Source organism: Lasioglossum baleicum, chromosome 12 (assembly GCF_051020765.1).
Source record: "Lasioglossum baleicum chromosome 12, iyLasBale1, whole genome shotgun sequence".
In the NCBI taxonomy this organism is placed as follows: Eukaryota; Metazoa; Arthropoda; class Insecta; order Hymenoptera; family Halictidae; genus Lasioglossum; species Lasioglossum baleicum.
In genome coordinates this window covers 9,430,852-9,454,499 of record NC_134940.1, presented here as the reverse complement: position 1 = coordinate 9,454,499, position 23,648 = coordinate 9,430,852, and the positions used below count along the sequence as shown (strand labels likewise).

Below are 23,648 nucleotides of genomic sequence, written 5' to 3'. Positions count from 1 at the left end.
GGAATGTACCGAAACAATCTGTTCCGGACAAGAAGACTCCAGGACGTGTCCTACGAGTTACAAAATATACAGAAGTACACTTGTCATACATTCATTTTGTCATAACCAAATCATATTAATTTCGTAAAATTCTGCGGGGTGCTCAAGGTGCCACATTTTCTCGAGAATCGTACTTTACTGAGGGTGAAAACGCCGCGCATGAGCGAAAAAAGGTGACCCGTCTGGGAACACTGCCTCAATTTCGCTTTATTTCTAATGCAACGGACCGGTAACATCAATGCTGGCAACTGCTGGCAACGTAAACGTAATGTATGTTTTATAAAATTATCCGAAATATTCTCATAATACATCGAGCTTCTTTAATTTACGTAGAAAATATATCCGAAATATTCGTGTGGAATTTTGTTGTACGTGAAATTATCGTTGTGATACAGAAATTATGGAAAGAGTGAGGCACAAGTGTGTTTAAACGTGTACAGACATTATACGTTTATTATAGAAATTCTTCCGAGAAAAAGCGTACACTTTACAAGGTGATCATTTTAATGAAACAAGTTTTTTTAGCGACATATAAAAATGTGTTCGAATAATAATTTATTTTATATGTTTATTTACTTCAGTGTTACCAAGTATTTGGTTTTACGCACACGTATCTCACGGTATCTTTTATATACACCGTGCTTTTCAGTCTTCAATGGTGAATCCACGATATTAGAAGAGATGCACCGAAAATTTGATCATTGCGAGAATATAGTACGCTGTGCAACAGAAAATTGATATGTTACGTTGATTTAGCCTATTTTTACGAAGTTGGTATGTAAACACGACAATTTCTTTTACTTCCACTGCACAGTCTCATCTATTATCTGATCTAGATTTGTTATGTATATGACATCCTTATCTAACAGCTTATCTAAAATTCAATAAGAAGCCAAGATAAATAATAGTATTTTACTTTGTTGTCGGGAAAAATTATGGTTGATCATTTTTTTACAGAAATTTGAAGGGTTATATGCGTAAAATTTATTTATCGAGCTATTAAAACTCCTCGCAGAATTTGCTCGCTTGATACAGTCAATTTTACATCTATCATACGATCATGGATACATTCCCTGCGCAAAGGTACGAGACTAAGATCGAAACTTTCGAAACATGCATGATCGATACTACGAATCAACAGCAAGAGATATCGCAAACAAGTGAACAAGGTTCATCTCAGAGTATCGAGGTAGAGAATCAAGAGAATCATGATACATCTACTTTGCATCAACAACAACAAGGTTCACCGCAACAACATCAAGATCAAACCAATCAGATTTCACAGATTCATTCGAATGCTCAACAAAATATGACTCTTACTCCGATTCGATTGCCAGCTATTCTTGACGGAGAATTCTTTACTGTAATTAGAGTAGAAGATACCAATGTTACGGTGCGATGTTTACAGTGCCAGAAGCACTTGAATGGCAATTTAAAGTCCACAGGAAATTTTTTAAGTCACATTAAAGTATGACATTTTAATATTTAGAATGTTCGAGTTTCGATTTAGTGATTTTATGTTCATTAATTTAAGTGTTCTACAGAGGGTACATCCATTTATGGTTGATAAAATCAAATGTAAATCGAATCAAAGGAAACCTGCGATGATATACATTGACCTGTCGGGTGACAAGTGTCCTGAATTGGTTCGAACGAAACGAGGATACAGAAAATGTTATAAATCCGTAAGTTAATTATTTGTGAAACTGTTTTAACCTAGGAATTGAATAAAATTAAAGACTGTATTTATTTTAGGACTATCAACCAGCAAACGAAGAAACATATGATCAGTCCAATGAATGGAGTGAATCTCCATTAATTCGTAGACAAAAGTCGGATGAAGCTGAATCTACTGATCTCTTGAAAATATCGCATAACAATTCATTTGTAGTGGAAGATGAGTTTGATGCGATTGGACGAAATGTAGCAGCAAAACTTAGGAATATGAGATTAGACCAAAGAATTATAGCTGAGAAATTATTAAATGATATTCTGTTCGAAGCACAATTGGGAAATCTTCACAGAGATTCGAATATACATGTATGAGATATATAATTCTCCTGTCCAAAGAATACTTATGTGTAAATGAATTATGTGAACTAGATTGAATAGGGAAACCTAAGGAAACATATATTTTATATCAAATCAGATTTATTAATACTTCTTTATTAATTGTATCGTTATACCTCTTTAATGATAATAATTTTAAAGTTATTTTCCTGCCAAGATTGAGCAGCGAGATATAAACGATGTGACGTACTTATTCTTTAGTTTGCTTCACAAGTATAGTGCTTCAGTCGAACAATAAGTATTTCAATTGAATGTCTATAAAGTCTTCAAAACTAAAAACACAAATTGAAAGACATATAAATACATATATAACAAATATTCTTTATATTTTAATACTTATAAGTATTCGTATAGGTATCTAGAATTATCTTTGTATATATAAATGCATAGCAGATTAGATCAAATGCTGCCGAATATACTATTTGTAAAACATTTTTAAAAGAATCACTTTTCTATAAATATTAAATATAGATATAGCTACCTGTAATTTATAATAATGTATGATAAACACATTTTCACATATTATGTATAGTAGTTATCAGTCCTTAATGTATCTAATTTTACGTTACAAAAACTCTTTAGTAATTGTAATTACATTAACTATTTTACGATCACGTTTTACGATTCTTTGCATCAAAAATGAAACTGTGAGCCTCACGTAAATACAAAAGTCGATAATGTTAATGCAATGGAAGAAGAGATTAAAGCATTCTTAAAATCACATTTTAATGAAATTTCTACTCTTGCACCAAACCCTAGCTGAGGTGTGTCGGCGTCTTATTTGTCGTGTCTACCACGGAAGGAATCAGGACTGTATCCGCAACAATTTTAATTTAAAATCAATTATACAGAATATTTATACAAAGTTATCCGCGGGGGTTTTGATGCCTTACAGGTTCGGACGCGAGATTCTCGGCGAGTTTAACAGAAAACTAGTTTTTATCCACTCTTCGGATTCTAAAGGTGTCTCACGCGAATTTGCAAGCATATCAATTTATAGATCCGTGGGCTGTTGGTTCGGAATGAGAACAGAGTGGGGAATTCGAAATTCTAGTTTGGATTTACCGGTGATGCTGTTGTGGAAAGAAAAGTCGGGAACGGCAACTCGGGTGATGCATGTTTCGTACTCACGCGGTTGGCGCGACGTATACATTTACAGGTGCGTTTCACCTGTATTCGACGTCGAGGCCGTACAGCTGATCATCGAAAAACTCCGAACACCTGAGCGTTCTTATGCTCAGATTTTCGCCGTCGAATATACAGCTGAGCAAGTCACCTTTTTTTCCGCGGTCTCGAATTCGGAACCGTTACGTGTAAAACATCTACCAAGAAATAATATTAATTGTTTGTCAACTGGTATATATTCTACGTTTCTTTGGCTTAAGTAAAACGCAATAAATCACCGTCGATGAAATACAGAGCGCCATACTTGCAAATATTACATGAAACACATATGAATACCAAAATCCATCATAGTCTGCATAAAAGTACCACGCTAATGTTATAAGTGTATTTTGTACTATTACAAAGACATAGTACGGTAATAGCCACTTGTCTGCGTATTTAAATTTGATTCTATACTCGATCAAACAGACTATATAAATTAATCCCAGCCATAAGTTAACAAAAAAAGTGATGGCATCGTAATATTTTGTATAATAGAAAAGGTACAACAACATAATACCATAGTGTATACTAATTACAATAGCTAAATAAACTGGATAAAATTCGTAGAACACGGTAATAGCAAGTATACGTGCTAGTATAAAACAAAACCACCATAAGAAACATAAAAATTTCCCTATAGGGTCATCCTCTTCTAAACCTTTCTTTGTATACCTTCGTTGCGGAACGTTTAAACTGTGCAATGTTTCCGATCCTTTGTTTGTTTCTCCATCAGATTTCGTAAGTACATTTTCAGGCTCTGTTTCTGTTATTGTGCAAATTGAATCTGGTCTTGGTGGAGCTGGTACATCAGGCACAGGTAAAGGTGTGACTGTGGTAATACCCCGTAACGGCGTAGGAGGTGGTTTACTCTGCACGTTTTTTGGCGGTAACGGTGGTGTTAAAGATATTTGACGGTCCAAAGTGATGTGAGAATCAATTGGTTTCTTATCCTCATCTTCTTTCGTAGATTCGTTACATTCCTTTGATTCCTCCGTCACATTATTCACATGGACATTGTCTTCCTCTTTTACATCAGATAATTTTAAGGGAGTCTTTTCTTCAAGATCACAGAGTTCCTAATTATACAAACAAGGTATGTATTTTCAGAAAATAATTCAATCTGTTGAGTCTAGATGTAGAAGTTCTAGTATTTAGAATATATTAATATACCTGAACACGATATTTTTTCAACCACATTGCCCATGGTAATTTTCTACCATTAACACGTTGGCTTTCGAACCTTTGAAAGGAGGTAGTTTGAATAGCTACTATCACAATGGACATAAGAATGGAAAGCACTTTAATAACAACTGTAAAAAGAGAAGTATTTATTACTCTGACATTTGTAAAATAATTGTTGTTATATGTACTATACACAAGAAAATAAATGAAAATACCAGATTGATGACTCTGATGATACAATGATTCACGAAAGAGTAAATGTGTTTGGAAGATAGCTTGAGGAGCCGCCTGAAACCAAGCTTGTAAAAAAAGGTATAGTTCTATAGCTGCTGGTGCAGCTGCTATATCTAGAGTCTTAGTTCTCTCCTTGCCAGATAATATAATAGCATCCACAGATAGCACAATGAGGCTTGCATACCTGGACAAACAGAGTCATTAATTACTTTAAGAAAAATTATTAACACGTTGACTGCTGTGGTGGTCGAAATGATTGTCATAAAATTAGTGGCACTGAATATCAATTCATTCGTTCGCAAGACTTTTGCAAAATACACAAAATTCACATGGCAGTCAACGTAAAAGCTGAATAGATTAGAAAACAGTAATACCTATATAGTGAAAAAAAGACAAATCCAATCAACTGACACAGTTGAAGACAGAACCAAAGAAAGACACCTTTTGCCAGTTTATCGTCATCCGTCATCCACCAATCTGGCCTCGAAACAGTAAGCATAAAGTACGTGACTGCTGGTGCATACATGAACCCGATAGTACAATATCCCCATACTGGATTATCTTCTCTAAAATGTTGCACTGCGACTACCAAGTCGGCAGAGAAATGGATTATATATACAAAACAAGCGATCAACGTTGGGATCAAGAAGACAAGATAGATCTGTTCTGTCGATTTTAAAGGGACTTGGAAAAAACGAGTAGACTTTTTTTTACAAACTGATTTTGTAGTGTTTGCCATTTTTTAAGATCGGGTGAATTATTTTCACCATTTCATTCCTTGTTGTCTCTAGATATTCTTTGCAGTATGTATTTTTAACAATCATGGAATGCGCTAAAATAAAAGATAACGAAATATAGCAAAATGTCGCATTTTCATCTAAAAAGCAAGCGCTTTGAAAAAACAACATACATTACCCAACAATGTTGAAAATCAATTCATTGTTTATTCACAAGGGAAGACAACGTTGTTTTTATAACATCAATTACATAGATGTATTAGTGAAAGTATATATTTTATTATAAGTTTATTAGTACGAGATGTATTTGTTATCTTACAAGTTTTAAGTAAACTTCAGATGTGTTGTTGCAGTTCTCGAAAAGTGGTACAGTATTAAGATTACTATAACCACGTTCGGATTGACACACAGAAATGAAGGTAAAGATTGCAACACGTATCGAATGTAATGGATGATTAGTCAGCGTGTGAAACGGAGTAGATAGTTCGATAAGATTTCATTTTTTCGATGCGTGATAAAGCGTCTTCAGATATGGACGCTCCCTGAGCGAATTATTGAAAGGACAATCATTAAACTAGTGTGAGGAGAGGAGTGGGAGGACCCCTTCCCTTTATGGGAGTATATATATATATACATATATATATACGTATATATATACGTGTGCGTGTACGGGAAACCTCGATCCTCATTCATTTTGTAAACAACAAATGTACACATACATGTCCAAAATACAATTTAAAATTAAAAGTCCTTTTTAATTAAAATGTCCTACAATTGTCCTCAATTTTTCTTCTTATAGGTAATTCATAGTGTAAGCAGGTACAATACAGTTCCGAATAGATTGTGTATACTAGACAATAGAAATAAAAATTCATCAAATTATTTTGCATACTAATGTATTTAAAATGACACAATGAAGTATTAACATAATTCTATTTCTTCTTATTCTTTATGGTATCATCTTCATCAATGGGATCCATATCAGCCAAAAATTTATTAAATTGTTCCATAATATCATCGTTACCAGTTTCTCTACTCTTGTTATCATATTCACGACCAACAGCCCATAATGTTTCCAAGTCATATAATGCTCTTGCCGACCTGGAGAAAATGTGTAATGCAATATTGCCTGTAAGATAAGCAATGTAAATATTACTTTTTAAATTACTTCATAGATGTATAAGATATTACAAGAAAATATATATATACCTAGATCTAGAGCTATCCAATCCTTCGACTTTTCTCCTTCAATCTTCGGTATTGCATCTGTTTCGTACCTTTTTAATTTATACACTTTACGTACAAAAGTAGCCAGGGCTATCATATGTTTGTACGATTTCCCTGTGACTATGACCATGTAATTAACATACGACAATTCAGGAGGAACCACTGTCACAAAGATATTTTTTGCATTTTCCCTTTGTAACAAAGATACTAAATCTTCTATTTCAAATACTCCAGTGACTCCACCTAAGAAATATTTTATTTATGCTTTTCATTCAAATCTTTTATTCTTTACACTCTATTTTAACTTACGTTCCAAGTTGATTCCCACGTAAGGGTCATGAAATTCTTCTTCAGCTTGTAAATCTTCCAATTGAATAGTTTCCTCTTTCTCGCTGACATCGAATATAATTTCTGCATCTTTGTCATCGAAAACTTTGTAAGTGCTACTGAATGAGCCGGATAGGTTACCTGAATTACTTTCCACATTTTCAATGTTTTTCAATTCTTTGTCACTTTTTACTGAAAACTGTCGAACCTGTTTCAACTGAGAATATGTAATTACATTATTTACACGAGGTTTAAAATATTCATAAAACAATTTTCTTGTTTGTAATAGACTCGACTGTAACCGTCCCCGCATCTTGCACACGTTATAAACAAGGTTATGTTTACAATCACGTGTATTTATTTAGATTTTAGATCTTCACTAACGCTGTATGTATACTATTTATATTTTAGTAATTGTTATACGCACGTAAATATGAACTACAAGTAACTCGAATAACATCTATGAAACGTGTACGGAATCTTGAGAGTTCCTCTCAATTAATTGTTAGCATTAAATTCTAGCGAATGATAGGGTATTTAGTAAGAGGAGAGTTTTTATGTATTTTAAGAAGTTTATTTAGCCGTACAAGACGCGTACATAATAAAACAGAACTCTCTGTGTTGGTACAATAAAAGTGTGTGTCAAACTGCTGCTGTATCCCCATTCAGGTTGATCAAACTTGGTTGTGTCGGAACTGGTGTTGGAATTGTACAGCTGAAATGAATAATCGGTAAACTTAATAACTAATAGCCATACAGAAATTTTGTGTCTAATGCAAAATATCTTTGAGGTACATTGCCACATTCATTTTGAATTAGCCAAACTGTAGAAGGATTAGCATCGTACATGATTAAATCTGTGAAAAATGTAATGTATACTTACAGAGAACGTGTGTACAAAATTTACTTGGACCTCGCACGCATCTTCCTCCTTTTACGCTTTAGCCTGCGCATCCTCTTCTTACGCCACTAAAAATTAACAAGAAATTTTACTTAACCTCACTTCGTCAAGAGACACCATTCGCGATATCGAAGTACTTTTTGTAGTAAAAGATGAAGCAAAAGAATTGTATAATACATGGATAGCACACGAATTAAACGCTTTAAAAAGTCTTAATAATGCTACTAAAATAAGATCGTTACAACAGGAAACATTGCGGCTACAACATTGTGTCAAGCAACCACGCATATCGTAGCCGAAAACAACATAAGTTCAATTTCCCGAAAAACAGATAATTACTGATTTACTGCGAAAAATATTAGAATAAACAAGAAAATATTAATATAATCTTACCTTCGCTCTCATTCTAAATTTACGAGATTTCTAGATCACTCTAGATTATCTCGATTTTTGCGGACTTCGATTCCGCCGTCTCCTTCGGCTTCTAATACCAATATGGAAGAGGAACGCTGGTTTCGTTGCAACTCCGGAAACGTCGTTCACTATAGTTTATATGTTCGCTTTCAGGGGGCGCCAGGAGTTTTGCGCACAGGCTTGAACTTTATATATTAATTTAATAAATTTTAGGTATTTACAGCGAAGTAATTACAACGTTCAATCATTCTCCTTATAACAGTGGATAATACTTATACATTACTTCTTTCATTGCAGTCACTTTTATATAAACCTTGAAATTTTTGAAATACGACGTTTTACGCGCGAAAGTAAATGCTTGCTGATTCGTGTTCACGTATTTTCGATTTCCCGCGTTTAAAGCACCTTCCCGCGAAAACTATCATCACACTAAATATTTACATTTGTTACGCGTGTAAATACAAACGTATTTTCTCAGCAGTATTCAACACGTAAGCTGCAATATTTACAGCTCAATTTGAAGAAGTAACATTGATAACTGTGATATCGTAGGTGTATTCGAATGTAATTATTAAATCGTTAAATTTTAAGCAAAACTCGTCGTTGTATTAACCTCGGGCATCGGACTACTGTGAAAGAGATGTCAAAGGGTTTGTGTTAAAAGACAGGGAAATAAGAATTTGATTGGCTCGAAGATAAATCTCGTTATAATGAAAAGTATCCAGACAACGATTCCGTTCAGTATACGGAAGAAGTGTTCGTTTTATGGGACTAAAAATGACGCGGTAAAACAAGATTTTACCAACGCGACTGCTAGAGAAACTTCGTATAAATACACGCCAACAGTGAAAAAGGTGATTACCTTCAGCAGCAGTGAATCGGATTCGGATTCAGACCTGGAGAATTTGTTGGTGAAAAATAACGTGAAAGTCGGTGGGAAATGCACAGCCGTCAGTACTCCCCGACGTGTCCGAAAATCCAGCGAGTCTGACAGTATGTAACTCGGATTTATTATTAATACACGACGTAAAATAAATAAAAAAGAAATACGAATTTTCTATTAATACAATATGTGACAAAAATTTTCTTTCTTATTTCAGAAGATCATGGCTCCTCGCCCCCGAAACAAAAAAGGGTAGAGAAAACAGAACAAGTTACGTGTCCCTCAACACCCTCTACACCTTCTACACTTTTAGATAAATTGCATTTAATTTCCTCACCGGATAAAGAGGACAAGTTAATTCCTAAAAAATTATTCGGTTCAGAAAAGTATCGCAGTGCTCGTAAAGCTTTGCATAGCTCAGTACCTGAAACATTACCTGGCAGAGAATCTCAATTGACTCAGTTGCAAGAACTTATGGAGGAGCATTTAAAAAATGAAATGTCTACGTCGTTGTACATCTCAGGGCCTCCGGGAACTGGAAAGACTGCGTGTCTATCGAAACTTATGCTGAGGCCTGAGTTTAAATCGAACTTTAAAGTGGTTTATGTGAATTGTACAACCATGAAGTCTGCTGTGACAATTTATGGAAAAATTGTACAGGAGTTGGGCCTACCTGTTGGAAAGACTGGGAAAAGTAGTAAAGCAGCTATTGAGAAATATTTAATTTCCAAGCATAAAATGTTGCTGTTGATCTTGGACGAATTGGACCAGCTAGAGAGCAAGAATCAATCTGTTTTATATTCTATTTTCGAATGGCCATTGATCAAGAATTCAAAGTTACTTCTTGTCGGCATTGCTAATGCTTTGGACTTGACGGATAGGATATTGCCGAGATTACAGGCTAGATGCGAGCTAAAACCTAAGTTAATGCATTTTCCACCGTACACCAAACAACAAATATCTAACATAATAACTGAGAGGTTAAACGAAGCCAAAGTATCGGATCTCTTTACTGGAAATGCAGTGCAAATGTTAGCTGGAAAAGTTGCTGCCGTTTCTGGAGACATTAGGAGAGCTTTAGATATAAGTAGAAGAGTAATAGAGCTTGCGGAATCGCAGAAATTAGTACAAGTTTTACAACCCACGAACAACAATGGTATGTTGTTCTGATTATTCTAAAAAGGAATTGTATTAGAATAGCGACTAAAACGATATATTTTTGTTACAGAAATAAATACAGGCAGCCCCAAAAAACAGCAGCCTGCTGCAGACAAACCAGTCGACTTGAGGGAAGTTGTTACAGTCTTAAATGGAGTTTATGGAGGATCTCAAAATATAGAGAAGGAAGAAAGCACGTTTCCCTTGCAACAAAAGTTGCTATTGTGTTCTCTTCTGCTTATTTTAAATAAGGGGCGGAATAAGGATGTAACCGTAGGACGGGTATGTTGTAATAATGCGAAAATTAACGGATTTCTGACCAAATATTGTATTATAACTTACATAATTGCAATTTTGTTGTAGTTGCATGAAGTTTACAAAAAGGTCTGCAAAAAACGAAATATTCACGCTGTCGACAGTTCCGAATTTGTAAGTTTGTGTTCGTTGATAGAAACGAGAGGCATCTTGAAATTGACGACGAAAAAGGAACCCCGTTTATCGAAAGTCAATTTGGAATGGGACCAAGAAGAATTGGACGCAGCTTTGCAAGACAAAAATATGATGGCAGAGATCATTAGCGATGTCTCTTGTTTATAAATGTGTTCATATGAAATTCATATATGTCATTTGTTAGGCTGACTGTTAATGTTTTTAAACTTTATCGAGCGTCAGAAGGCGCTACATATTTTTTTAGCTAAACGATACACCCACTTTTATAATAATGTACATATACATAGAGACCGGCATGTTATAATACTTCCTCTAAATTTATTGTTTGCAACAGTTTGTGTAATATGAAAGCACTATTCAAGGTTTTGTCGCACCGTTTTAATTTGTATATCATTTTTGTATTGAAACGAAGCACGCTATCTTTTAATATACTATTATTTAATATACTATACTAGTATCCATTCCAAAGTAGTGTTAAATGCAACATATAATTCATTTTAAACTTTTCAGGGTACTACTAATAGAAAATAAGTTATTTTAGATAATTGTCATATATAGAAGATTGAAAATATAAGACTGAATATTACAGTATTCTGCGTACAACATTGAATCACCCTGTATAATAGGTAACACTGCCATCTTCTGGCGAGCGTTAACATTTAAGAAACCGTTTCTCATGACGGTGCTCTTCTCTTGTTGATTGTGTCTATTTAGCTAGAGTGTAAAGTTGTGTAAAGATTCAACAATGTCTTCGTTACTTGCTCCAGAAATTCCTGCACCAGGATTTTCATTTGAACTTGGTCAAAGGTAATTTATCGTTGCACAGTCTATCCTAAAATAAAAAATTATATTAATAATGCGTATCATCATAAAGATGGAAGGTAATATTCCGGTATACATAACCTATCATAGGTTAATAGTGCTGTGTCATTTTTTAAATAATAATTACTTTTCCAAATAAACTACAGTAGCAAATTCGATGAGAAAATTATAATACTATGAAAATTACAAGAATTACATGTTTAATCTAGTTTCATATTATTACAGAAATAATTTTCTGATCAAGAAAGGATTCAAACCACCTAAGGCTGTTAAAACAGGAACAACAATTGCAGGGGTGGTTTACAAGGATGGAGTGGTCCTTGGTGGTGATACGAGAGCAACAGATGACACCATAGTAGCTGATAAAAATTGCTCCAAGATTCATTATCTTGCCGAAAATATATAGTAAGTTTCACATGAAACGGTTAAAATTTTATACAATAACTGATTCATTAATTCTTCCTTCGTAGTTGCTGTGGTGCAGGAACCGCTGCAGACACTGAGATGACAACTCAGATGATATCCAGCCAGTTGGAATTGCATCGTTTGAATACAGGTCGCATGGTACCTGTTTGCACTGCTAATGTGTTGATCAAACAATTACTGTTTCGTTATCAAGGCCACATTGGAGCAGCTTTAGTATTAGGAGGTTGCGACTTAGATGGTCCACACTTATACTGCATTTATCCTCATGGGTCAACGGACACGCATATGTATACCACTATGGGTAGTGGGTCATTAGCTGCGATGTCTGTATTTGAAAGTCGATGGAAACCTAATATGGAAGTAAGGACAACAAATTTTCTCACGTGACTACACTTATATCTGATTATTAAATAATGTATTCGCATTGAATGTTGATTTTAGGAAGAGGAGGCTAAAGAACTTGTAGCAGATGCAATTCGTGCTGGTGTGTTCAACGATTTGGCTTCTGGTTCCAATGTCGATCTGTGTGTCATACGGAAAGGTTCCGTTGATTATTTGCGGCCCTATGATGTCGCCAATGTAAAGGGAGAACGTTCAATATCCTATCGATACAAACGGGGCACCACTGCTATACTCAACAAAACAATACATCCTATAATTATCGAGGAAGAAATTATTCGTAGACTTCCCGAGGAAACAATGGATACTTCATCTTGAAATGTGCATTAGGTACTTCTAAGTATAAGCTGAGATGATATGCAAATTTTTTAAACAGCAAAAACCTTTGGTCTTATATTCTTTTCATTAATAAATTTAGTTTCCAAACAATAAAATACAAGGTGTATACATATTTTTATATTTTGATTATTTTATAATGACTATCGTACAAACTTTATTATAATAACGGCGGCAGAGATCTACGAGTTAAAAGAGGCCTGCGGATTGCTTCAGTCTTTGCCTCTTCCAGGGTGGTAGTTTTACGAACTCGTTCGGTTCCATTTTGAAAACGGCGATAAAATTATCGAAAGTAAGATGCATCTCTTTGCGAGCTACGTCAACGCCGGATGGTAAATTTTCTGGATCACTTTTCAAAACAGAAAACGGATATTTCACGTAATTATCGAACTCGCTCGATGATTTCGAAGACGTCTGTATCTTCGTCAATGGTTCTTTATCTTGCGAAAGCGTATAGAACGTTTCAAATGATTTGTAGTCCCGTAATAAATTGTAATTCCAATTGTCAAACAGTCCAATGAACGTTGAAGGCTCCGCACCTGAAACAAACAGGACGAACAGTTAATAGAAATTCACGAATATTCTTCGTGAAAGAGCGAGTTATCGTACCTTGCTTGATCACAGAAATTGTAGTATTTCTATCTCGACTAGTTGGATGAGTGTATAAAAACACCATAGCATCGTGCACACATTCTCTTAACGACTTAGGCGTCGAATACTTTCCAATGCAGATCCATATTACATTTCCAGCGTCCAGCAGCCAAATCGCTTCCGGAAGCAGGCAGCTTTGTCCAAATCCAAGAACCTCTTCACCGACGAATGTGTCTCCTTCCGTCACGCACTGATATAAGTGTTTCTCAAGTTCCTCTCTGACGTCGACGGTCTCTGTGCCATAAGTACCTTTTCCTGAAAGGTATCATTGTATTTCAACATTCGCGCATACAAAGATGATTATCCCATAATTCTAGTTATCGTTTTACCTCCGAGTTCTTCCCAGAAATCATTGTCTTCTTTATTTTCAATCATCAGGAGCGCATTTCTGGGCGCTAGGCGTCGGGACGCTTGTCGAGCGTCGCCTGTACTCTTGCCACCGCACCACACTACAGGCATATCCGAGAACAGGATAAAAACTCCGCTAGAATCGAGGCTGCTAGATCTCAAAGGACGTTCAACCGCTTTCGACGAATAAGGTGTAGACCCGAATACTCTGACAAGGTATTTCTCCGGCGCTGCAAGCAAAATAATTAAATAGCAAGGTTGTAGTGGCGAAACAGGAGAGTAGCAAAAGTTCAGAAATGTTACTAACGAGAATCCCGGTGTCTTCCAGCTAGTATCTTTAATTTTCCATCGTATATCTGAAGGAGATGAGGTGGCTCTCTACCCTGACAGGCTTTCACCAGCTGTGCAGAGTTATCCTCTGATAGACGACAAGCGGCTTCTAAAGCAGCTTCTCGGTCTACCTTTACAGAATGAACTCCTTCCCAGCAGTAAACCTACAACGTTGCCAGTTAAATTCTGGTATTATAAAATTAAATGATGTAAACATCGATTACGTACTATACATTTGCTCCTGCGGCCCTGCCCATACTTGTAGCACATCACATAGCAGGCTTCTGCATAGTAAATGCCTTTGTCCTCGATCAGGACCGTTCCTTCTTTTTGAGTCACTCTCCAAAGAGTCTTTTCACCAGATCCATCGTCAACCAATTGGCATTCGGCAGCCATTCTGGGTCTTTCGTTCATGTAGTCAGGTTCAAAGCTGGGCGGTAGGGAAAGTGGTCTAGCCTTCGAAGGTCCCCAGCCTCTGACAAGAGTCTTCATCTCTGTCGGCTCGTAAGTTTCAATTGTTCTCCCAACGGACACGCCGTTGCTGTAGTTCTTCTTCTTGACAAATCCACGCGCGTTGCGGACAGCTTCTAGTTTTTCCCTAGCGTTGACGTTGTGTCCGACCCATGCCCACACACCGGCCTCGCCACGATCAATCAGGTAAACCGATTCAGACGTTAGATCAGACCGCAGAATGGGTCCAGACTTCAGCTCCGCTACTTTGTATTTGCCAGACTGTTCGCTGCACCTGTACAGCTTGACTGGAGCTGGGGTGTTCACTCTGTGAGGACGATCTGGACGAACCACCCTGGTAGACGGGTCCAAAATGCTCGCAAACAGGTGTCTGTCATCGTCGACCAGAGTTTGCTCGTAACCATCTTCAACGATGACGACTCTGCCGTTGTTGTTTTCCTTCTTCGTCTCCAGGATGGTCACCGCGTGTCGTTTGTGCAAGGGATCGGCTAAGGATCCTAGCCAGAGGAAGATGACGCCCCTGATTCTAAAAAGATATCATATTAATACTATTTAGATTATTTTATAAAAATAACGAGAATTTGTCTATCCAAGTTTTTAGTCATTTTTTAATGTGCTAAAGGAAGATGTTTATGTCGCATGAAGATTCGCAGTCTAGTATCACTCGTTGAAGAGTGATTATTGGATGGAAAGTTCCTTCAAATTTATTTGGAACGTACTTGAATAGAACGTCCACCAGAATCACGTCGCGCGAGCTGAACTGGTCCCAGTGGACCTTTTCGAGCTCCGTTAAAAGAGGATTTGCTACTCCGGTGACTCTGTGCAGACTGCAAGATGGTGTCTCGAAATGGAACTTCTCGACGACAAGACTCTGCCGGAAGTACGCTAAAAACCTCGGACTTTCACGGCCTTGCGCCTCTCTCAGAAGAATCGTGGCGGATATCTGAGAGTCGAGTTCTGCAGCTCGGAGGGCGGCTGCACCGGAAATCGTCGAGTCGCACGCGGATCCAATCCAGAAATGAATGACACGGACTACCGGGCCCGATTTCAGGTCCTTAACCTGTTTGAATAATTTTCACGATGAGGATTGACTCGTTCGAATACTGTACCCGGTGTTCTAAAGTACGGTAGCAAGTATAGCAAAAAGTGAGAGAATGTAGGACACTGTTACTTGTCAATCTTTTTACATACACCTGCTAAGGTAATAAGTAGATTTTATGCATTTATGACAAAATGAATAGGTGCAATTTAAGACCGCAAAAATATTAGAAGAATTTAAAGATACATACTATTATATCATTTTCAACCTACTAGACATGTTAAGGAAGAAAATGAATTTCTATGTCACTCCAGTTTGCTGCAATTCAGGTAGAAAATTTTTATTTTGCGTAAAGATCCTTTTTCTAGTAATAAGAGAAAGTCTTATATTACTTAATAAAGTATTAGGCCAAAAGACGGAAGTAAATGGCGGATAAATTAGTTCATAATGAGTGAAAAAAATGCGTAACATCCTTTTTTGTATTGCGAAGAATTCACAGGTTTCTTTCACTTTTTTCAAGAATGGCAGAGTAGATTGTGAAATAAAGGAAGCGGTAACAATAGAAGCATCGATAATAAAGACTAATTACCGGCATGCCAGGATAAGGGAGCGGACCGTCCTTCGGCGACACCGCATAGATAATGTATGCCAGCTCCGAGAGGAAATATCCCATATTACTTCCGGTGACGGCTGCGACCCGTAATCCCTGTTGCACCGGCATTAAAATGTAATTTCGTATTTCACACTTTCACTCGTTGTGTTTCTTAATCCCTCGAACAGCCGATGCAGTGTATTAAACTCACGCGATTCCCGTATACAGGGTGGTTCGTTATTCTTGGAACGACCGACGAGGGGATGAGGATGAGACAACGTTCCTTTTTTTTAATGAAGAAACAAGGTGAACAATTCCCTGAGAAAATTACTGTAAAAAGTCTCACAGTTTCACTTTATAATTCGACTAGGAACGGTCATGCCATTAATAACGAATCGTCCTGCACAATATTTTAAACTCTGCTGTTCTCCTCGAGTCTATGTAAGTTTTTATTATAATACGTTCTCGCGCGGTGAAAATGTTCGTTCTTCCTACTGTTTCAAATTGAAGATCGAGGAGAACAGCAAAGTAGAAAAGTAGAGAAGATTACCTCGATTTTCCAAACTCGGAACGTGGTGCTGTTCTTCGGAACGTTCTTGAAGATATCGCCATTGGAGTCGTCGGAACGGCAGCTCCTGTCGTCCTGTGTGAAATCAAGAGAATCCTCTAAGAAAATCATCGAGATCCTTGATGCTTGTTGTTCACTCGCGAGCGACGACGCCGCGTTGAGTGCTTTCCTTATTTCAATTAAGCTTCCCGCGAACTTCCGCGGGCTTTATATACCACTCTCCTCCCTTTATGCACTCGTAAAAGCCGAACCGTATCGTTATTATCAAGAACTTTAATTCCGGGGCTTTAATACGTAGACCAATTTGCCAGTTTCCGGCGTAAAACTCCAATTAAGAGGCGCGATATCGGGCAAAAATCCAGAACAATCGGCGGGCGGGGGGGGGGGGGGGGGGGAAGATCAATTAACGAAATTACATGGCCGATTATTCTCGGCGTGGAACGGTACATTTCAGTCGACGCGACGCTAGCGAGAGAAGGACCGGCAAAAGAACGGTTCTCCTCGATTTTCAAAAGAGTCGAGTGCGATTGCCGTTGCCAGGATCACCGGAAATCGCCCTTCTTCTCACGCTTTCCCTCTTGCGTTTATCTGTTTTCTCCCCACAGTTTGTCAGAAATTACGCACCGACTCCTCGATCCTCGACGATAATTCCGACATTTGTCGTCCGGAGCTGACGGTCCTCTCGATCCTCGCCTTTATCACGGATGATTTCCGGTGGGAACACTGTAGCTAGCGGGTCTCGATCGATTTTACGTTTTAAATTGAACGAACACCGGTTCGATCCTTTCTGATCGTGCCTAGCCTCGCGGCACGATCGCGCGCGCATGAATTTCGCAACGGAGAAACGCGATCAGTGCTCGCACACCGCGCTCGCTCGCAGAAAACTAGGGTATGGGAACTCGCGAGAGCGAGGTCCTCCGGAGGACTTAGTGATCCACGATCCTATGATTCAGAGCTCTCGCCGGGGTTCGTCTGGGTCCGTCCCTTCACGACACTCGACTAATTGTTTAACGCCTATGCAAATTTTTATTTCTAGTTAGAGACTGTTAACGATAGTTGCTGAATCATCACGTTTTGAAATTAAATTTCCATATGAAGAATATTTTAGATATAACACTACGTGGCAATTGGTTCGCCACTTTGAAACTGAATAAAACATTGCTTTCGCATAGATTTCATTCAGGGGCAATCGACTGTAACTTGTAATATTGAATTGTGCTATTCTATCCACTAAAGAGAACGCGGAAGTGGATCACATTTTCTTTCGTTACGTTCAAGAATATGTATGATCATATTCAATGTCGTCAGAAAGTCTTTTTATTGTGCTGAACGAAATGCAAACACATAAGAATGTCATTTTTCCGAAACAGATCATTTTTTATTGTGAAATCAGACGATATAAAAGCGAGATAAGCTTTTGTACAGTGCGTGCGACATACTACAATTTCGCTGGAAAAGTCCCATTGTTCTGTGCGTATCACACTCTAAAACACACCCACATGGCATGTACCTACATTCCTTTCTAACTGAGCCACGATCGTACGTGTGAGAACACAATTCTGGAAAGAATCACCGTCTTATCAGAAATTAATTGCCGTGTTAGCTTCACGGCTGACGATGTTTCCTTGTAACAGGATGTCGGAGTAAGTGTTACGGAGAAACGAGCATATATTGTTTTCGTATCCGTAAAAATGTGCAACCGTGTACGCGCGTCGGCACGGTGGCACGGTTTAAATGAATTCGCGCTCGAGTTTCTGCATGTATATGTAATTGGGTTCGACAAAGGATCTCCGAAATGCTCTCATTAACGACACATTGAATTACAAATTCCCGGATGCCAAATCTTTCGGCCCGGAAATGTCTTATAGTATCCTGTAACATTTTTAATTGGGCTGAATCATCATCCTTTTTGAATTTGTTCATGTCTGTCGGAGAAGTTATTCGCGACACGATGCAATAATTCTTTGAATAATGTTCTGACCATTTCAGTTCAGAAATCTGATTTAGCACTCCTACTTTTACCGCTAGAAAAAAAACCGATCGATTGGGGCCATATGCTGTGCAAGGTCTCCGTAACGACGCTATAAAATGGTCGCGTTAGCTGCGACGCTGTAAGCGAATATGTAAGAATTTGTTCATACATCGTGGAAGTTCTTTATAACTGATATTAACTTCTGCACTAATAGTTGCTTATTTTACTGCTTTACATTACGTCAATCAGTAATGCTGCAATTTCACGGTACGTAACAACAATTGTAGCATTTCTCAGTTGTTCTACATAGGCTAGTAAAGCTACATATGGGAATATAATTGAATTATTTATAAGGAAAAGCCGTAAGGAAAAGCGGGTTTATTAACGTATGGATAATCAAATGTTAACGACAGACGTGTTTGTCGTCGGCGCTCGTTTCGATCTGCCTTCTTTTTGTAATTCGTTGGCGATCGTAATTTTACAATTCTTCTGTTATTTATGATTCTCTGTTTTTATGAATTTAGTTATACAGGGTGTTCGGTAACTGGTGGTACAAGCGAAAAGAGGGTGATTCTGCATGAAAAAATAGGTCGAAAGTATAGAATAAAATTTTTTCATGTGAGGCTTTGTTTTCGAGAAAATCGACTGTGAATGTCGCCTGCATTTGATCATGTCTCGTTATAACGGATCGCATTATAGTGTTTAGCGGTAAAGGTAAGATAGTTCGATGATAGATAAAATAAACATTTCCGTGACACTAGAAGTGTTTATCAACATAAATTTCAATCGAGACAATGATCTACAGTGAGATCCGTTGTAACGAGACGTGATCACTCTAATATGAAAAAATTTTATTCTATACTTTCGACTTATTTTTTCATGTAGAATCACCCTATTTTCGCTTGTACCACTAGTTACCGAACACTCTGTACATAGGGTTGCCTGTTAGTACACACACATACATACATTATCCGCACTTCAACCCTATATGTATAATGCAACTAGTTCTGAAATAAAAAAGACGAAACACTTCGCATCGAGAAGGGTGAAAATCTTCATTTTTATTGATCGGTAAAGATCGGAAAAATCGATCGGTGTGTTGGACTGCGAGACGCTTGCAACGATGCTACAAAATGGCATTAGCATTCTCCGCGAGTGTCTCGACTCGTTTCTTCCCTACTTTTTCTGCTCGCGTGACTGTCTCGTTCCGACCTGAGGTTTCCACTTGACGAATGACTCGCTAATTGCTCCACGCTTTCCCAGTTTGCCGGTTGCTCCGTTGCCCGTTGTCTCGTGTAGAAATATTTCAGCGTCGGTGACGCAACAGGGTATTAACTTCGGCTTGGTCGCGGGCCGTGTGGGTGCAGCAAAGTGCAGTAAAGCGCGGCGGGCTCGCGATCCTCATTGTTTTCGCGGACGCGTATCACACGCGCCCATTCATGCCCACGCCCAGCGTTCGAACACGCTCTCGTGAAATTGTATGCGTGTCGCGAACGATACGCGTGCACACGTGCTGCTCGAGCGTGGTTCGCGACGATCATTTGCGGCAGGAAGCGGTGACTGCACTTGCTGCACGCCCACTTGCTCGTCCACGCCGATCTTCCGCGAACCGTTTCGCGGGGAGGTGAAAATTTGCGACCGTTCGACCTCGGGGAGTTCTACACGCGATACGTTCCCCGTCTGGTCCCGAGCATTTACCCCGGGTTGCAGATTTACATTCGTTTGTCCAAACATCTGAGGGGTCTTTGAAAATTATAAAGAAGCTTTTATATACTGCCTGAAAATATGAATGTTACCGCCAGACTGGGGATCTTTATGCATTTATAGGAAAATTGAAAATGTTGAAAAAATTGAAGACGTTAATATATGATTTCTCCTCTATTAGAATCGTTAAGGGATGAAACAACGTTCAATTTAGTTTCTATTTCTTGCAATCGATGCAGACAATTTTTATTTTTCATAAAGATCCGCAGTCTAGTTATCACTAAACCTACCAGCACCGGTCAAATGTCCGGTTCCAGATTTTTTATTTCACAATTATTGGAATACAGAGATGTTTTGTAGAGTAGATATATTATATTATGAACCGCGCAAATTAAAGCTCGGTAGATTTAGTGTTGATCAGTATTGATTACACGAAAATGTGGTCGAATCGGGGGAACCCCTAAGACGAAGACAATCGGACGAGCCGCGCGTCGCGTCGATTTGCTAACTTTAGAAAGTCTGGTTGTAATATTCAATAATTTCGTCTGTTGTCAAGGGGGTCACTGGTTAAGAATACTGCATCGACGGTATTGAGAAATGTAAAATGAACGAACTTCACGGTAGCGGAATCATTGAATACCGTACGCTGAATAATATCACACGCTTTATAGCTTTCCTGTTACCAGACGGTGGATTTTATGCATTTAGTGTAGAAGTGTAGATGCCAGCCTTCGTCCTATTCCGCGTTTGATAGACCGGCATAGTAAGTCGAGGTGAATTGCAGACGCGTATGCGTTTCGGTGTCTCTTTATCATGGAAAAACGGATAACATCTAATTATTCGTTTCCAGAGAGTGACTTTGTAGGCACGATGAATCACAAGAAGGAGAGACATGGCGTTGCAAGACTCTCCGACAGAACGATGACCACGTAAATGGAAATCAATATCATACCCTCGAAGACAGAAACGAAATCTCGACGACGGGGGTGGACAAGGTCTCAAAAGTGCTGCGTAACGAAACTTAATATAATTGGCAACTCTGTCGACCACTTAACAAGCGTTTCCGACTGATAAAAATACCTCGACACGATTGAATCCGACAACTTGGCGACGAACAAAAACTGAGGAACCGGTGGAAGACATAACACAGCTCATAGAAATCTACAGGAGAAACTTAGAACATCTACAACGACGAAAGTACCGAGTACCCTTGACACGAATTGCATACATGCTCTTGATGAAAGAACAACGAAGGATACAGAATATTGGACCGACAACGGATCGATGGATCGTTTCCTCGTCTCTGGACCTTTACCACAGGTCTGCTTAATTGCACACATACAGAATAAAATAATATGTAAAGCTCTTTCATTGCTCGATGAAAGAGCAACGAAGAGTTCAGGACATCAGGACGACAATCGAATTGATGGATCTCGTAGCGACTCCTGGACGTTTCCCAGGGGTTCCTCGCAGTGGAACTCACCCGTCTCGAGAAATCCATGGTGTTTATCCCCCGTTGATCCCTTCACGTCATTTAGAAGCGGCGCGGGAACGATTCCGTGGGCGATATGCGCGAAGGAGCAGGAGAAGGCGTTCGGCACGAAGCAACACCGTCTAACTGTACGCGAACACAACTGATACGATGCGTTCCTGACTAAAAAGAAACCGTACCGGTGCGGACTCGTCCGGAAGTGGGCCCGGAACCCGGGCCGGCCACCCGTGACCAACGGGTACCTCGTGAATACGAGCGGCGAGAGCCATGCGGGCATCGGTTCTATGGTGTTGTACACGCATCTCGCTCGAGCGCACCTGTTCTGTTCTGTTCCTGTACCTTTCTAACATTATCCAACGACGCTTCCCTATCCACTCCATGCTCCTGTTCCTTTTTCCCCCCTTTTTACTCTCCTCTTCCTCCTTCTTTCCAGCTGTTCCTCGTCGTCGCCGTCGGTTGTCTTCGCTCGAATAACGGATGCCGATGTAACGATCGAGATTACGGTCTCCTAGGCACCGCGCAAGGAAGATTAAGTGCGTTGCCTTCGGAGAGACTCGCTTCTGGCGCCTTTCGGCGTGTAATATGCGAGCACGAGGTATTTCGCGAATCAACTACTCTTCCTGATCCCTGAGGAAAACAATTCGTCCCGGTTTCGAGCACTAAACGTCTGACGACGCGGTCGGTTTTACCGCCGCGTCGCGTCGTTACGGTTTTATTTGATTCATTGGCCAAGTCTGTGACTACCAGGCTGAACTACTGCGAGCTTCTGTCGGCTGGAATTCTTTTTTTCTGAGTTACGCTCACTTGGAGCACTCTGAGGTACATGATTTGCCGGCGATCATTTCATAATTTCAAATCAAAGAGATTAGAGTCCGAGAAGAATTGTTTAAACCAAAAAGATTTCAGATATTGCGATCTTCAGAGCCAGATTTTTCGAGTCCAAGCGTGAACACTGATTGCCCTGTGGGGCATTATCTTTGCTCCGAACAGAACAACATGCATTCTCAGGGTAATTTACAGTGAGACAGTAAGATAAATAGTCTTCTGCCACCTGAAGATTGAAAGTTTTTCTCTCCTTAATGTTATTTGCCCCGAGGAGTGCAGGGCATACAGCCGTAATACACATTCGTGCTTATGCCTGTTCTGCAACATAGCAGGATATTTAAATTCTATTCTAAGACCTAAATGCTTTGCTGCTTCCTGTGATAGTTAATTAGCTGGGCTCTGCCAAATTAATACAGTTGTTAGTCCTGCACCAGGGAACACCGCGAATTGGAGCAGATAACAAGTGATTGAGCATTTCCACTCTACAACGAAACGTTTTAACTTATGTTAGTTCTAACATACTTCCGAAGAGTATCCAAAGAAAAAAAGACTCAAAAATTCTATAATAATCGTCGGTAGATAATGTGTTGGTAAATTAAGGCGCATGTTTCGATGCCACCTGGTATATGAAGATACGTGAACAGTTCCACGAAAGCCGTTCATTTATTCGAACATAGCTCGAGGACGTTGTTTCTCCGCACGAAGAGGAACAGGATCAGTGTCTGTCAGCTGACTCTGACAGATACAAGAAACTTTTATTTTTTATGGTAGTTTTACATGGTCCAGGGAAAAGCCGATGGACTGGAGAAACGATGAATCCGATAATTCGAGTGGTTAGTAGCTGTTTCCCGTGTACTAACAATCATTATCGTATCAATCGACGA

General features: G+C 38.8%; 7 protein-coding genes across 16 annotated transcripts in view; 4 read left to right on the top strand and 3 right to left on the bottom strand.

Moving 5' to 3' along the window:
• Nucleotides 1-2: 2 nt before the first annotated feature.
• LOC143214548 (uncharacterized) lies at nucleotides 3-2,427 on the top strand. The gene is made up of 5 exons (XM_076435753.1): nucleotides 3-533; nucleotides 621-813; nucleotides 997-1,507; nucleotides 1,584-1,724; nucleotides 1,795-2,427. The coding sequence occupies exons 3-5, from the start codon at nucleotides 1,100-1,102 to the stop codon at nucleotides 2,083-2,085; spliced, it is 840 nt and encodes a 279-aa protein (XP_076291868.1). The 5' UTR covers nucleotides 3-533; nucleotides 621-813; nucleotides 997-1,099; the 3' UTR covers nucleotides 2,086-2,427.
• LOC143214542 (uncharacterized) lies at nucleotides 2,173-6,026 on the bottom strand. 3 transcript variants are annotated; one of them, XM_076435740.1, is made up of 6 exons: nucleotides 5,603-6,025; nucleotides 5,067-5,524; nucleotides 4,674-4,876; nucleotides 4,447-4,586; nucleotides 3,949-4,352; nucleotides 2,173-3,431 (listed from the first exon to the last, which is right to left on the bottom strand). In XM_076435740.1, the coding sequence occupies exons 2-6, from the start codon at nucleotides 5,429-5,431 to the stop codon at nucleotides 3,347-3,349; spliced, it is 1,197 nt and encodes a 398-aa protein (XP_076291855.1). In that variant the 5' UTR covers nucleotides 5,432-5,524; nucleotides 5,603-6,025; the 3' UTR covers nucleotides 2,173-3,346. The 3 variants fall into 3 exon arrangements, with proteins under 3 accessions (XP_076291855.1, XP_076291853.1, XP_076291854.1); XM_076435738.1 differs by having other exon boundaries at nucleotides 2,173-4,352; nucleotides 5,603-6,026; XM_076435739.1 differs by having other exon boundaries at nucleotides 2,173-4,352; nucleotides 5,608-6,026.
• A 282-nt stretch (nucleotides 6,027-6,308) lies between these two features.
• Nucleotides 6,309-8,419, bottom strand: Rsfs312 (ribosomal silencing factor RsfS-like protein, 312). Of its 2 annotated transcripts, none has more exons than XM_076435756.1 (5): nucleotides 8,278-8,419; nucleotides 7,867-7,952; nucleotides 6,966-7,698; nucleotides 6,639-6,899; nucleotides 6,309-6,558 (listed from the first exon to the last, which is right to left on the bottom strand). In XM_076435756.1, the coding sequence occupies exons 3-5, from the start codon at nucleotides 7,294-7,296 to the stop codon at nucleotides 6,362-6,364; spliced, it is 789 nt and encodes a 262-aa protein (XP_076291871.1). In that variant the 5' UTR covers nucleotides 7,297-7,698; nucleotides 7,867-7,952; nucleotides 8,278-8,419; the 3' UTR covers nucleotides 6,309-6,361. The 2 variants fall into 2 exon arrangements, with proteins under 2 accessions (XP_076291871.1, XP_076291872.1); XM_076435757.1 differs by having other exon boundaries at nucleotides 6,309-6,530.
• On the top strand, nucleotides 8,419-11,596 carry Cdc6 (Cell division cycle 6). Its single transcript, XM_076435737.1, has 4 exons — nucleotides 8,419-9,291; nucleotides 9,399-10,337; nucleotides 10,410-10,621; nucleotides 10,703-11,596. The coding sequence occupies exons 1-4, from the start codon at nucleotides 9,009-9,011 to the stop codon at nucleotides 10,934-10,936; spliced, it is 1,668 nt and encodes a 555-aa protein (XP_076291852.1). The 5' UTR covers nucleotides 8,419-9,008; the 3' UTR covers nucleotides 10,937-11,596.
• Nucleotides 11,438-12,887, top strand: Prosbeta2 (Proteasome beta2 subunit). Its single transcript, XM_076435755.1, has 4 exons — nucleotides 11,438-11,596; nucleotides 11,837-12,016; nucleotides 12,082-12,397; nucleotides 12,479-12,887. Exons 1-4 carry the CDS (start codon nucleotides 11,535-11,537, stop codon nucleotides 12,752-12,754), a joined length of 834 nt encoding a protein of 277 aa, XP_076291870.1. The 5' UTR covers nucleotides 11,438-11,534; the 3' UTR covers nucleotides 12,755-12,887.
• The window catches only part of Qua (villin like protein quail), a 13,211-nt gene continuing 2,370 nt past the window's right edge, over nucleotides 12,808-23,648 (bottom strand). Inside the window, exons 1-9 of one of the 6 annotated variants that reach the window (XM_076435735.1) lie at nucleotides 21,931-22,092; nucleotides 16,754-16,846; nucleotides 16,201-16,317; nucleotides 15,292-15,632; nucleotides 14,330-15,098; nucleotides 14,079-14,265; nucleotides 13,753-14,001; nucleotides 13,382-13,678; nucleotides 12,808-13,311 (exon numbers count right to left, since the gene is read on the bottom strand). In XM_076435735.1, the coding sequence (XP_076291850.1) occupies nucleotides 12,962-13,311; nucleotides 13,382-13,678; nucleotides 13,753-14,001; nucleotides 14,079-14,265; nucleotides 14,330-15,098; nucleotides 15,292-15,632; nucleotides 16,201-16,317; nucleotides 16,754-16,846; nucleotides 21,931-21,948 (2,421 nt within the window). In that variant the 5' untranslated portion in view covers nucleotides 21,949-22,092 and the 3' untranslated portion in view covers nucleotides 12,808-12,961. Of the gene's footprint in view, nucleotides 13,312-13,381; nucleotides 13,679-13,752; nucleotides 14,002-14,078; nucleotides 14,266-14,329; nucleotides 15,099-15,291; nucleotides 15,633-16,200; nucleotides 16,318-16,753; nucleotides 17,376-17,395; nucleotides 20,367-21,930; nucleotides 22,093-23,648 lie in introns of those variants that run through there. The other 5 variants (XM_076435732.1, XM_076435734.1, XM_076435736.1 and 2 more) reach the window with 5 other exon arrangements.
• Nucleotides 19,315-23,648, top strand: part of LOC143214551 (uncharacterized) — a 7,844-nt gene continuing 3,510 nt past the window's right edge. Inside the window, exons 1-2 of one of the 2 annotated variants that reach the window (XM_076435759.1) lie at nucleotides 19,315-21,210; nucleotides 21,298-23,597. In XM_076435759.1, coding sequence (XP_076291874.1) covers nucleotides 23,561-23,597 — 37 coding nt within the window. In that variant the 5' untranslated portion in view covers nucleotides 19,315-21,210; nucleotides 21,298-23,560. Of the gene's footprint in view, nucleotides 23,598-23,648 lie in introns of both variants that reach the window. The other variant, XM_076435758.1, reaches the window with a different exon arrangement.